The sequence below is a fragment of the Protomyctophum bolini genome, assembly GCF_963924005.1.
Source record: "Protomyctophum bolini genome assembly, chromosome: 6".
Classification (NCBI taxonomy): Eukaryota; Metazoa; Chordata; class Actinopteri; order Myctophiformes; family Myctophidae; genus Protomyctophum; species Protomyctophum bolini.
The window spans coordinates 44,488,601-44,502,540 of record NC_137867.1 but is presented as its reverse complement, the minus strand read 5'-3'; the positions used below and the strand labels follow the sequence as shown (position 1 = coordinate 44,502,540).

General features: G+C 44.6%; 1 protein-coding gene across 2 annotated transcripts in view; it reads right to left on the bottom strand.

Moving 5' to 3' along the window:
• The window catches only part of aacs (acetoacetyl-CoA synthetase), a 72,427-nt gene that overhangs the window by 17,830 nt on the left and 40,657 nt on the right, over positions 1 to 13,940 (bottom strand). Inside the window, exon 11 of one of the 2 annotated variants that reach the window (XM_080766410.1) lies at positions 924 to 992. In XM_080766410.1, coding sequence (XP_080622536.1) covers positions 924 to 992 — 69 coding nt within the window. The remainder of the gene's footprint in view (positions 1 to 923; positions 993 to 13,940) is intronic. The other variant, XM_080766411.1, reaches the window with a different exon arrangement.

Genomic DNA, 13,940 nt, shown 5'->3' with positions numbered 1-13,940 from the left:
AGGGGAGGGGGAGGGGAGGGAGGGGAGAGGAGAGGAGAGGAGAGGAGAGGAGGGGAGAAGAGGGGAGAGAGGAGAGGAGAGGAGAGGAGAGGAGAGGAGAGGAGAGGAGAGGAGAGGAGAGGAGAGGAGAGGAGAGGAGAGGAGAGGAGAGGAGAGGAGAGGAGAGGAGAGGAGAGGAGAGGAGAGGAGAGGAGAGGAGAGGAGAGGAGAGGAGAGGAGGACCAGTATACCAAATGAACGCCATCATTCATGCATAACCATGTGAATATTATCAATATTTGTTCCAGAATGGATGACATTCACAGCATTTATCCTTGTGGTCTGTCATCATATCATTAGAGAGGTGTCTCTCCCTGCAGTGTGTGTGTGTGTGTGTGTGTGTGTGTGTGTGTGTGTGTGTGTGTGTGTGTGTGTGTGTGTGTGCAGGGAGACAGATATAACTTTTTACTTGAGTTTGTACATTTTTTCAAATGACTTGTACTTCTTGGGTCATCAATATGTCTGTAGTATAGTGACAAATGTGTCCATGGCAAAGACTTGGCCTTGACCGCTGCAAATATTGTTATATATTTGTTCTGTTTTACGCTCCATTATAATGTTGACCACTGCAAATATTAGATGTTCTGTTTTACACCAATATAATGTTGGATAACATTATAATATCAGATGTTCTGTTTTACACCATTATAATGTTCCAAGACCCAATCACTGAATGTCAAGTCTGCAGGTTTTCCTCAGAATATTTACTGCGTGTGGCAAATTATGAGTCCTCTAATGTTTTATATTTGAAAGGAACCCCTTAACTCTGAGTGTACAAATGGAGCACACGCACGCACGCACACTCACACACTCACACAAGTGTGCACGCACGCAGCCAAACAACCCGTTGTGTGTGAGACAGTGAGAGAGTGTGTGCGTCTTACGTACCAGGTTTGAGGTTTCTCTCTTCCAGAACAGCCAGCCACTTTGCTCCTGTACCAAAGATTGTGATTCTATGAGAGAGAGAGAGAGAGAGAGAGAGAGAGAGAGAGAGATTTAGAGAACATTACAGTAAGTACATGACAGACATCAGCTTCCTATCTCTGCAGTACAGTAACTATTGCGTTTGACATACTGTCTGTAATAACGTTGTCAACCTTCCATCCATTTGATGAAGAGACGTTGGATTCATCAATGACTCTGTGCAAAATTGGCAACTTAAGAAGTGCTCTCTCGGCGTGCCAACTGCCAATAAAGCATTTTGAATTGCATTTTGAAACTGCACGGCATCTTGAATTGCAGCATAAAATTGACATAGTTGAGAATGAGAGAGAGAGAGAGAGAGAGAGAGAGAGAGAGAGAGAGACACGCAGGCAGGCAGACACAGACAGACAGACAGACAGACAGACAGACAGACAGACAGACAGACAGACAGACAGACAGACAGACAGACAGACAGACAGACAGACAGACAGACAGGCTATGTGCCCATGCAGCATGTGGTATATACTGTACATCAACATCATAATAATGTTAATAATGTTAATCCAGCCGGACGGCGTTAGCCATCAACCGCACATCTATACAAACTCACACGTGGTGAGCTTGTAGATCGGTGTGAGTTCAGTGAGCTTGTAGATCGGTGGGGGGGCAGCGACACAAGTTCAGAGCCAAGTCAGGTCCAGTTTACTGAGTGTACAGTGTTCAACTGGTGGAGAAACGAAATTATTACAAATATTTGTCAAGCGTGGAATTGAAAAGGGACAGTTGACCACCAACATGCCTTGTTTCTATCGATTACTTTAATACCCCATGGAGACTTGCATTTATGGATATTTGTTTGTTTTTGACACATTCCTATAAAGCCAATAGTTTGACCCAGCAAAGAACCAGCAAATCAAAAGGTCAAAGGTCATCAAATTATCGGCTTCGGAATGCATCAAAAACTAAAAAAAAAAACGAATATCCATGAATTCAAGTCTCCGTGGGGTGGAAATAAATTGTTTTGTTTTTCTGTGAACTATATCTATCTCTCCTTTAAAAACCCACGACTGCACTGTGGCATTGTGGTTGAAAGGATGTCTGGATGGAAGAATAAGAATAAGAATAAGAATAAGAATAAGAATAAGACACACATCAGAGTGCCACATAGTCCCCTCCCCTGAGTGCTGCCTGGAAAACACATGAAGAACACCAAAAAAACTGGAGACTGCTTGCATTTATAAATTAGTTCTGGGCAGTGGCAAGAAGTCTGTGCCTTAATGTGTGATGAATGCAGACAGTGTGCTGTGTTCTCAAGCAGACAGTGTTGTGACATGACACACAAACTGCAAACCTGAAAAGATAAATGACTCTTAACTCCAACATATACCTTCCAAATCTGCAGCACAAGTTTGCATTGTGGCACGAAGTGACGTGTGCGTGTGTGCGTGCGCATGACATACACACACACACACACACACACACACACGTTTTCCTATGTGCACGTGCGTTTATCGACAACGGGTCTCTAAGGCTGATGACGGCCGCTAACTGCATGAACCCTCATGGCCTCTCTATTCTGGGCTGGTCATAATAGGCATATAGGCACATAATAAGGAACAAAAATAAATAAAAAAGCAGATCTACAAATTGTGTTGTGAGTTGTTTGTATCGAGTGTTTCATCAAACATAATTAAAGGGGAACGGGGCAGCTGTGGTCGTGCCTCATCTGAGCGAGCGTCAGACTTGGGATTGGTGAGAATGAGCAGGAATCAGGGTTGCCATGTTTTGCGAGAGATACAAGCAATCAGGTTCATGAAAAGAAGCCCACCCAAAAAGCCACTGTTATGTCACATCAGAGTACTTTTATATCCATACAGTAGGATATTTGAAAAGTAGCCGATTGTGAAAACGTGATTTTTTTTAAAATATTAATCAATTTTGGGCAGGAACCCCTTTTGGTGCATTACAGTATGTTATGCTTTAGCTATTGAAAAATAGCAGATCTACAAGCTCATAGCGCGCCAACGAGTGGCGCACTACGAGATTGTAGGTCTGCTATTTTTGAACGAAACATAGAAACATAGCTTTTTCAGAAAACTGTCAGGTTGTAGAAGACATTTTTAGAATCTGATCTCAGGTCAAAATGGGTTAAAAACAATTAGCAGACATGGCAACACTGGCGGGGAATTGATTGGTGCCCCAAGGGGAGGGGACTCTGGGGGTGACAGGAATCAATGAGCAATAACAGAGGCGTTGATAGGGTGAGGCGGCGGGGTCACCTAAAGTGTTAGGTAGGGTGGTGACAGGGTGAAAGGTGCTGGCGTGTGATAGGTAGGGTGGTGACAGGGTGAAAGGTGCTGGCGTGTAATATCTGTGAGGGAATGGGGGTGCGTGACACCACACTTTTTTCCATCACTATTTTAACCCATTCTGACCTGAGATCAGATTCTAAAAATGTCTTCTACATCCTGACAGTTTTCCATTCTGACCTGAGATCAGATTCTAAAAAAATGTCTTCTATGTCAAATAGCAGACCTACAAGCTCGTAGCGCGCCACTCGGTGGCGCGCTATGAGCTTGTAGATCTGCTATTTTTCAATAGCTAAAGCATAACATGATGCTAACACCAAAACGGGTTCCCGCTCAGAATGGGTTAATACCGTCCCCCAACGCCCCGGCCTTTCCTACGCGCCTCGTACGATGTGGACATTGTGACCCGATGGAATTTCACAATTTCAAAGACAATCTCGTCCGTGATTTCATGTCGGTCTTCTCTTCGATGGGAACGGTTTTTTTCTCCAACTATTGTATGCCTATAAGGACTATAGTCAAACACTCAAGGCACATCTGTACTCATTTGACTTAACTTGACTTATAGCTCATTTTCTGCCAGAGTAAAGTAATACATAATGCAGTCCCTGTCAGCGATTTTCCATACCTTTTAAGTATAGGCATGTAACGATATATCGTATATCGATATATATCGATATTAATCCCGACGATATAAATCGATTCATTGAAATAAAACAATCGATTTTCAAAAAAATCTAGGGTCTGTGATGTGACAATGTGAGCTTTAGTCATCATATTCCATCATATTCAAGTGCTTTTGGAGAGAAATGATAGTCACTTTCAGTAGTAGAGCACTGTAGAGGGGAGCTATGTGTGTCTGTGACTGTAGAGAGGAGCTGTGTGTGTCTGTGACTGTAGAGGGGAGCTGTGTGTGTCTGTGACTGTAGAGGGGAGCTATGTGTGTCTGTGACTGTAGAGGGGAGCTGTGTGTGTCTGTGACTGTAGAGGGGAGCTATGTGTGTGTCTGTGACTGTAGAGGGGAGCTGTGTGTGTCTGTGACTGTAGAGGGGAGCTGTGTGTGTCTGTGACTGTAGAGGGGAGCTATGTGTGTGTCTGTGACTGTAGAGGGGAGCTGTGTGTGTCTGTGACTGTAGAGAGGAGCTGTGTGTGTCTGTGACTGTAGAGGGGAGCTACAGTATGTGTGTCTGTGACTGTAGAGGGGAGCTGTGTGTGTCTGTGACTGTAGAGAGGAGCTGTGTGTGTCTGTGACTGTAGAGGGGAGCTATGTGTGTGTCTGTGACTGTAGAGGGGAGCTGTGTGTGTCTGTGACTGTAGAGGGGAGCTGTGTGTGTGTATGTGACTGTAGAGGGGAGCTGTGTGTGTCTGTGACTGTAGAGAGGAGCTGTGTGTGTCTGTGACTGTAGAGGGGAGCTATGTGTGTGTATGTGACTGTAGAGGGGAGCTGTGTGTGTCTGTGACTGTAGAGAGGAGCTGTGTGTGTCTGTGACTGTAGAGGGGAGCTGTGTGTGTCTGTGACTGTAGAGGGGAGCTATGCGTGTGTCTGTGACTGTAGAGGGGAGCTGTGTGTGTCTGTGACTGTAGAGAGGAGCTGTCTGTGACTGTGACTGTAGAGGAGCTGTGTGTGTCTCTGACTGTAGAGAGGAGCTATGTGTGTCTGTGACTGTAGAGAGGAGCTGTGTGTGTCTGTGACTGTATAGAGAGGAGCTGTGTGTGACTGTGACTGTAGAGAGGAGCTGTGTGTGTCTGTGACTGTAGAGGGGAGCTGTGTGTGACTGTGACTGTAGAGAGGAGCTGTGTGTGTCTGTGACTGTAGAGGGGAGCTGTGTGTGTCTGTGACTGTAGAGAGGAGCTGTGTGTGTCTGTGACTGTATAGAGAGGAGCTGTGTGTGACTGTGACTGTAGAGGGGAGCTGTGTGTGTCTGTGACTGTAGAGGGGAGCTGTGTGTGTCTGTGACTGTAGAGAGGAGCTGTGTGTGTCTGTGACTGTAGAGGGGAGCTACTGTATGTGTGTCTGTGACTGTGCCCAGGTGAAGATGGTCGTTGGGCGCGTGCCACGTCATCACGCACTAAGAACTTAAAGGGGTCTTAGTTGTGAGTGTATATGAAAAGTTTGTTTTCTGTATAAATAGTAATAATAGCAGATTCTGCAAACGCTATTTTCACTGAATGTCACTGCTATTCATCCCCCTCCCCAACACGCACGCGTGCAGACGCACACACAACACACACGTGTGCACGCACACACACACACACACACACACACACACACACACACACACACACTTTCCCATCTATCATCTCCCGTCTCCCTCTGTGCCTGGGTTTGCTCAACGTCTGCTGCCATGGCAACGCTCCGCTCCGTTCTGATTGGAGGCAGGTGGCCAGGTGTGGCTGCTAATTGGCTGTTTGGGATGGGAGGCGGACTGGGCGCTGCGTGCGCGCCTGTGGGCATCTCGTCGGTTTAAGCGGAGACACGAGGATGGAAAGTATACAGTGATTGATACGAGATCCTCACAGCCGCAGATGTGGAGCAAAGGTTATAATATATAGTTTTGGAGCTTTAGTTCGTTTTGACTTGTTTTTTTCCCTCTAATTCTCTAGTTTTAGTTAGTTACTCTCTAGTTTTAGTTAGTTTTTAGAGCGAGTTTGCTAGTTTTTTTTATGTTTGTGACAACGCTTAGTTTTACTTGTAGTTTTTGTGTTAGTTTGAGTTTTTTCGGGCCCTGTTCAATCCTAACAGTTAACTATAGTAACCTTGATGTAACCTCCAACAATGTAATGAAGAAGTGGTTCTGAACTTCAAATGGGGGGTCCGCGGGCTAATGGGGGGTCCGCAGGCTAATGGGGGGTCCGTGGGCTAATGGGGGGTCCGCGGGCTAATGGGGGGTCCGCAGGCTAATGGGGGGTCCGTGGGCTAATGGGGGGTCTGTGGGCTAATGGGGGGTCCGTGGGCTAATGGGGGGTCTGTGGGCTAATGGGGGGTCCGTGGGCTAATGGGGGGTCTGTGGGCTAATGGGGGGTCCGTGGGCTAATGGGGGGTCTGTGGGCTAATGGGGGGTCCGTGGGCTAATGGGGGGTCCGTGGGCTAATGGGGGGTCCGTGGGCTAATGGGGGGTCTGTGGGCTAATGGGGGGTCTGTGGGCTAATGGGGGGTCCGCAGGCTAATGGGGGGTCTGTGGGCTAATGGGGGGTCTGTGGGCTAATGGGGGGTCCGTGGGCTAATGGGGGGTCTGTGGGCTAATGGGGGGTCCGTGGGCTAATGGGGGGTCTGTGGGCTAATGGGGGGTCCGTGGGCTAATGGGGGGTCTGTGGGCTAATGGGGGGTCTGTGGGCTAATGGGGGGTCCGTGGGCTAATGGGGGGTCTGTGGGCTAATGGGGGGTCTGTGGGCTAATGGGGGGTCTGTGGGCTAATGGGGGGTCCGTGGGCTAATGGGGGGTCTGTGGGCTAATGGGGGGTCCGCGGGCTAATGGGGGGTTCGCAGGCTAATGGGGGGTCTGTGGGCTAATGGGGGGTCCGTGGGCTAATGGGGGGTCCGCTGGCTAATGGGGGGTCCGTGGGCTAATTAATGAGTGTCAATTTGGGTGTGAACATTGACATGAACACACGTTTGGGAACCAATGACTTAAAGCAGTGGTTACCAAACCTTTTAGAACCACTGACTTAAAGCAGTGGTTACCAAACCTTTTAGAACCACTGACCTAAAGCAGTGGTTACCAAACCTTTTAGAACCACTGACTTAAAGCAGTGGTTACCAAACCTTTTAGAACCACTGACTTAAAGCAGTGGTTACCAAACCTTTTAGAACCACTGACTTAAAGCAGTGGTTACCAAACCTTTTAGAACCACTGACTTAAAGCAGTGGTTACCAAACCTTTTAGAACCACTGACTTAAAGCAGTGGTTACCAAACCTTTTAGAACCACTGACTTAAAGCAGTGGTTACCAAACCTTTTAGAACCACTGACTTAAAGCAGTGGTTACCAAACCTTTTAGAACCACTGACTTAAAGCAGTGGTTACCAAACCTTTTAGAACCACTGACTTAAAGCAGTGGTTACCAAACCTTTTAGAACCACTGACTTAAAGCAGTGGTTACCAAACCTTTTAGAACCACTGACTTAAAGCAGTGGTTACCAAACCTTTTAGAACCACTGACTTAAAGCAGTGGTTACCAAACCTTTTAGAACCACTGACTTAAAGCAGTGGTTACCAAACCTTTTAGAACCACTGACTTAAAGCAGTGGTTACCAAACCTTTTAGAACCACTGACTTAAAGCAGTGGTTACCAAACCTTTTAGAACCACTGACTTAAAGCAGTGGTTACAAAACCTTTTAGAACCACTGACTTAAAGCAGTGGTTACCAAACCTTTTAGAACCACTGACTTAAAGCAGTGGTTACCAAACCTTTTAGAACCACTGACTTAAAGCAGTGGTTACCAAACCTTTTAGAACCACTGACTTAAAGCAGTGGTTACCAAACCTTTTAGAACCACTGACTTAAAGCAGTGGTTACCAAACCTTTTAGAACCACTGACTTAAAGCAGTGGTTACCAAACCTTTTAGAACCACTGACTTAAAGCAGTGGTTACCAAACCTTTTAGAACCACTGACTTAAAGCAGTGGTTACCAAACCTTTTAGAACCACTGACTTAAAGCAGTGGTTACCAAACCTTTTAGAACCACTGACTTAAAGCAGTGGTTACCAAACCTTTTAGAACCACTGACTTAAAGCAGTGGTTACCAAACCTTTTAGAACCACTGACTTAAAGCAGTGGTTACCAAACCTTTTAGAACCACTGACTTAAAGCAGTGGTTACCAAACCTTTTAGAACCACTGACTTAAAGCAGTGGTTACCAAACCTTTTAGAACCACTGACTTAAAGCAGTGGTTACCAAACCTTTTAGAACCACTGACTTAAAGCAGTGGTTACCAAACCTTTTAGAACCACTGACTTAAAGCAGTGGTTACCAAACCTTTTAGAACCACTGACTTAAAGCAGTGGTTACCAAACCTTTTAGAACCACTGACTTAAAGCAGTGGTTACCAAACCTTTTAGAACCACTGACTTAAAGCAGTGGTTACCAAACCTTTTAGAACCACTGACTTAAAGCAGTGGTTACCAAACCTTTTAGAACCACTGACTTAAAGCAGTGGTTACCAAACCTTTTAGAACCACTGACTTAAAGCAGTGGTTACCAAACCTTTTAGAACCACTGACTTAAAGCAGTGGTTACCAAACCTTTTAGAACCACTGACTTAAAGCAGTGGTTACCAAACCTTTTAGAACCACTGACTTAAAGCAGTGGTTACCAAACCTTTTAGAACCACTGACTTAAAGCAGTGGTTACCAAACCTTTTAGAACCACTGACTTAAAGCAGTGGTTACCAAACCTTTTAGAACCACTGACTTAAAGCAGTGGTTACCAAACCTTTTAGAACCACTGACTTAAAGCAGTGGTTACCAAACCTTTTAGAACCACTGACTTAAAGCAGTGGTTACCAAACCTTTTAGAACCACTGACTTAAAGCAGTGGTTACCAAACCTTTTAGAACCACTGACTTAAAGCAGTGGTTACCAAACCTTTTAGAACCACTGACTTAAAGCAGTGGTTACCAAACCTTTTAGAACCACTGACTTAAAGCAGTGGTTACCAAACCTTTTAGAACCACTGACTTAAAGCAGTGGTTACCAAACCTTTTAGAACCACTGACTTAAAGCAGTGGTTACCAAACCTTTTAGAACCACTGACTTAAAGCAGTGGTTACCAAACCTTTTAGAACCACTGACTTAAAGCAGTGGTTACCAAACCTTTTAGAACCACTGACTTAAAGCAGTGGTTACCAAACCTTTTAGAACCACTGACTTAAAGCAGTGGTTACCAAACCTTTTAGAACCACTGACTTAAAGCAGTGGTTACCAAACCTTTTAGAACCACTGACTTAAAGCAGTGGTTACCAAACCTTTTAGAACCACTGACTTAAAGCAGTGGTTACCAAACCTTTTAGAACCACTGACTTAAAGCAGTGGTTACCAAACCTTTTAGAACCACTGACTTAAAGCAGTGGTTACCAAACCTTTTAGAACCACTGACTTAAAGCAGTGGTTACCAAACCTTTTAGAACCACTGACTTAAAGCAGTGGTTACCAAACCTTTTAGAACCACTGACTTAAAGCAGTGGTTACCAAACCTTTTAGAACCACTGACTTAAAGCAGTGGTTACCAAACCTTTTAGAACCACTGACTTAAAGCAGTGGTTACCAAACCTTTTAGAACCACTGACTTAAAGCAGTGGTTACCAAACCTTTTAGAACCACTGACTTAAAGCAGTGGTTACCAAACCTTTTAGAACCACTGACTTAAAGCAGTGGTTACCAAACCTTTTAGAACCACTGACTTAAAGCAGTGGTTACCAAACCTTTTAGAACCACTGACTTAAAGCAGTGGTTACCAAACCTTTTAGAACCACTGACTTAAAGCAGTGGTTACCAAACCTTTTAGAACCACTGACTTAAAGCAGTGGTTACCAAACCTTTTAGAACCACTGACTTAAAGCAGTGGTTACCAAACCTTTTAGAACCACTGACTTAAAGCAGTGGTTACCAAACCTTTTAGAACCACTGACTTAAAGCAGTGGTTACCAAACCTTTTAGAACCACTGACTTAAAGCAGTGGTTACCAAACCTTTTAGAACCACTGACTTAAAGCAGTGGTTACCAAACCTTTTAGAACCACTGACTTAAAGCAGTGGTTACCAAACCTTTTAGAACCACTGACTTAAAGCAGTGGTTACCAAACCTTTTAGAACCACTGACTTAAAGCAGTGGTTACCAAACCTTTTAGAACCACTGACTTAAAGCAGTGGTTACCAAACCTTTTAGAACCACTGACTTAAAGCAGTGGTTACCAAACCTTTTAGCTCGGGATCCAAAAAAGAAATGAAGACGTTTTCCCGAGACCCATATAGTGAAAATAGCAAGATCTTACAAGCTCACGGAAAAACGGGAAGGCATTATAGACTTCAGCGTTGGCTATTCAAAAATAACAGATATACAAGCTCACAGAAAAACGGGAAAGCATTAGATTTCAGCGTTGGCTATTCCAAAAGTTGAACAGCAGCGTGTCACGAGCTGCGAGCTATTTTTGATTATTTTCTCTTTTCTTTTTTTTTTTTTACAAAAAAACGTGAAAGTGTGAGCAGTACAGAGATAATGTTATATAAGTTGAAACACCAAAGGTGTTTTTTAGTGAGAGGGGAAACAACAACAACAACAACAACAACAACAACAAAACAACAAGTATAACAGGGAGAGCAGTAGCTTGGCAGAAGCCTCGCCCTGACACGGCGTAGGAGGACAGCGTGGAAACCACAAGGCCAAAACGTTCTGCTAATGCCGAGAGAGAGAGAGAGAGAGAGAGAGGTCGGCCCGAGATAATTTGACCAGCGTGTGACAAGCATAGCAGGAAGGAGCAGAAAGCAGCCCTGATGGCGGTCGGCTCGGCTCGGCTCGGCTCGCACGCTCCGTTCAGCTCAGAGACCCAATTAGAACCGTCCCGTGTTGTTCAGAGGGGGGGGAAGCAGCCCATTCACTCACAGAGTATACTGCACTTAAGCCATTCTGACCTGAGATCAGATTCATAACGAGGTTTCCACTGGACACACACTGGTCTGATTAACCCGTTCTGACCTGAGATCAGATTAAAAAAAATGTCAGTCGTTCTTCGATAATAAAAAAAAATAGCAGACCTACAAGCTCGTAGCGCGCCACTCGGTGGCGCGCTATGAGCTTGTAGATCTGCTATTTTTCAATAGCTAAAGCATAACATAATGCTAACACCAAAACGGGTTCCCGCCCCAAAATGGGTTAACCCATTAAGACCTGAGACCAGATTCGAAATCATGACAGTTTTCTGTAAAAACCTATGTTTCTATGTCAGTGTTCATCAAGCCATTTCATGTCAAGGAGCCCCAGAATTATACAGTATGAACACTCGACACTGAAACTAATGTTGAACCAGGGACCCCCCAGAAGCAAAGATATGAGTTAATGTTGAACCAGGGACCCCCCAGAAGCAAAGATATGAGTTAAACATATTCACTGTGAAAGAGTATATATTCATATATTCATGCGCCAACATTTTCACGATTTTACAAAAGAATAGAAGATCTACAAGCTCATAGCGCGGCACTCGGTGACGCGCTATGAGCTTGTAGATCTTCAGTTTTTTTGTAAAATGAAAGCTTGTAGATCTGCTATTTTTCCAATGGCTAAAGATTAAAATAATGGTTAAAGTGGTTAAAAGCTATAGGTCAAAATGGGTTAAAGTACAACACTGAGGTACTTCAGTTGCATGTTTCCATTATGTTTCAGCTCAATACTTCTACTCTGCTACGCCTACATCTGAGCTAAACGTTGTACGGTACTTTCTACTCTGAGAGAGACTGTGTGTGTGTGTTGTGTGTGCGTCTGCACGCGCGCGCGTTGGGGAGGGGGATGAATAGCAGTGACATTCAGTGAAAATAGCGTTTGCAGAATCTGCTATTATTACTATTTATACAGAAAACAAACTTTTCATATACACTCACAACTAAGACCCCTTTAGGTTCTTAGTGCGTGATGACGTGGCACGCGCCCAACGACCATCTTCACCTGGGCACAGTCACAGACACACATACAGTAGCTCCCCTCTACAGTCACAGACACACACAGCTCCCCTCTACAGTCACACATAGCTCCCCTCTACAGTCACAGACACACACAGCTCCTCTCTACAGTCACAGTCTCTACGTCTCTGAGGCGTGGTAGCATTATGTTATGCTTTAGCTATTGAAAAAGAGCAGATCTACAAGCTACAAGCGGCAAGCTACTAAAATTTTAACTCAAATCTTTGCTTCTGGGGGGTCCCTGGAACAACATGTTTTCAGCTGGGCAAAATACATATCATTCTGGGGGTCCTTGACATGGAATCTTTTGAGAACCGCCGAACCGTTTTTTCAGGCATTTGTAGAATCTTGTGTGAAAAAATGAGCGATCACAAACAAGTGTACCAAAGCAGAGCCATGAATCCCACGCTCGGATTCACACTCCATTTGTTGTGGTTTTGACTACCCAGACTTCTCCAGGAGAAACTGGCTGGCTCACCAAGAAAACTTTGATTTAACCACATGAACCCTATAGCTTATAAATATTAAAAAAATAGGCGAAGGGTACTACAAAGATAGGCAGACGTTTGGTGAAAAGAATAGCTCATGATGCAGGCGAGCTAGCTTGTAGACTGGCTAATTTAGCTAATTGACATTCGACAAAGTATGTGGGTTTTAAACTGCTTAAGACCCCCCCCCCCCCCCCCCCCACCGAGAATAAATCACAAAATGCACCTGAAATTCCGTCACAATCTGAAGTGGTTTCAAGACATTTCATGAACCGTGCAGCAGAAGCCACAGCTTGGCGTGCGACAACGCGCTGAGGAAGGCCTATATCGTCAGGTGGAAATATAATGCCAGGTAAATATAATGTCCATATAATGCCACGTAAATATAATGTCCATATAATGCCAGGTAAATATAATGTCCATATAATGCCAGGTAAATAAACCTGATGTGAAAAGGGTGTGTATTTCTATTTTGTGCTGCGGCTCCTTCTTCACTTCTAATGCACCTGAAGCCTGCCTGCACGGACTCACTGCACTTTCACTGAACACAACAATAGCATGTTGGGCGTATGTGAGAGAGAGAGAGAGAGAGAGAGAGAGAGAGAGAGAGAGAGAGAGAGAGAGAGCTTGCGTTAAGGCCCATGGGACTCATTCCGAGGAGACAATGCATCTGATCAGGACACAATGGAAGCGTATCGGCACGCACGCACGCCACACACACACACACACACACACACACACACACACACACACACACACACACACACACACACACACAATTAGATACATGTCCACACCTCGCTCGCTCGTGCATCTCTCTCTCTCTGGCTTCATTCAGAAAGACAATGGAAGGGATCGATACAGGCTACACGGCATCTAGTGTTCATTAGAGAGGAGAGGAGAGAGGCAGAACGCCGCAGACACAAACTGGTAAACTTTTGTATAGACGCATAAAAACGCCATGGAAGTATCCTTGAGCTCACACATTGTGTTGCTGCTCTTCGTGGCTGCAGTGCATCGTGAATGTAACGCGTTCCTTTAGTAATTCTATTCAATACATTAAAGGGACACTTCACCCTTTTTGCAAAAAGATATATGTTAATGACGTTTAGAAGCTTTAGAACACTTTCCTGGGGGTCTTTATGTGTGTAATATGTGGTTTTAGATATTTTAGATTGTAGCAGTGAGCCTGTTGTCTCTGATGTCATGGACACTGGGCTCACTTCCTTCCTGGACTACATGTTGTCTCAGTAAGACAGCTCTCACCCCTATCCACAAGCAGGAGCAGTGCACCAAAGAATTATGGGAATTGTAGTCCAGGAAGGTAAAGAGACCAGTGTCCATGACATCAGAGACAACAGGCTCACTGCTACAATCTAAAATATCTAAAACCACATATTACACACATAAATACCGCCAGGAAAGTGATCTAAAGCTTCTAAACGTCATTAACATATATTTTTTTGCAAAAAGGGTGAAGTGTCCCTTTAAGCTTCATTGTCACCAATCTG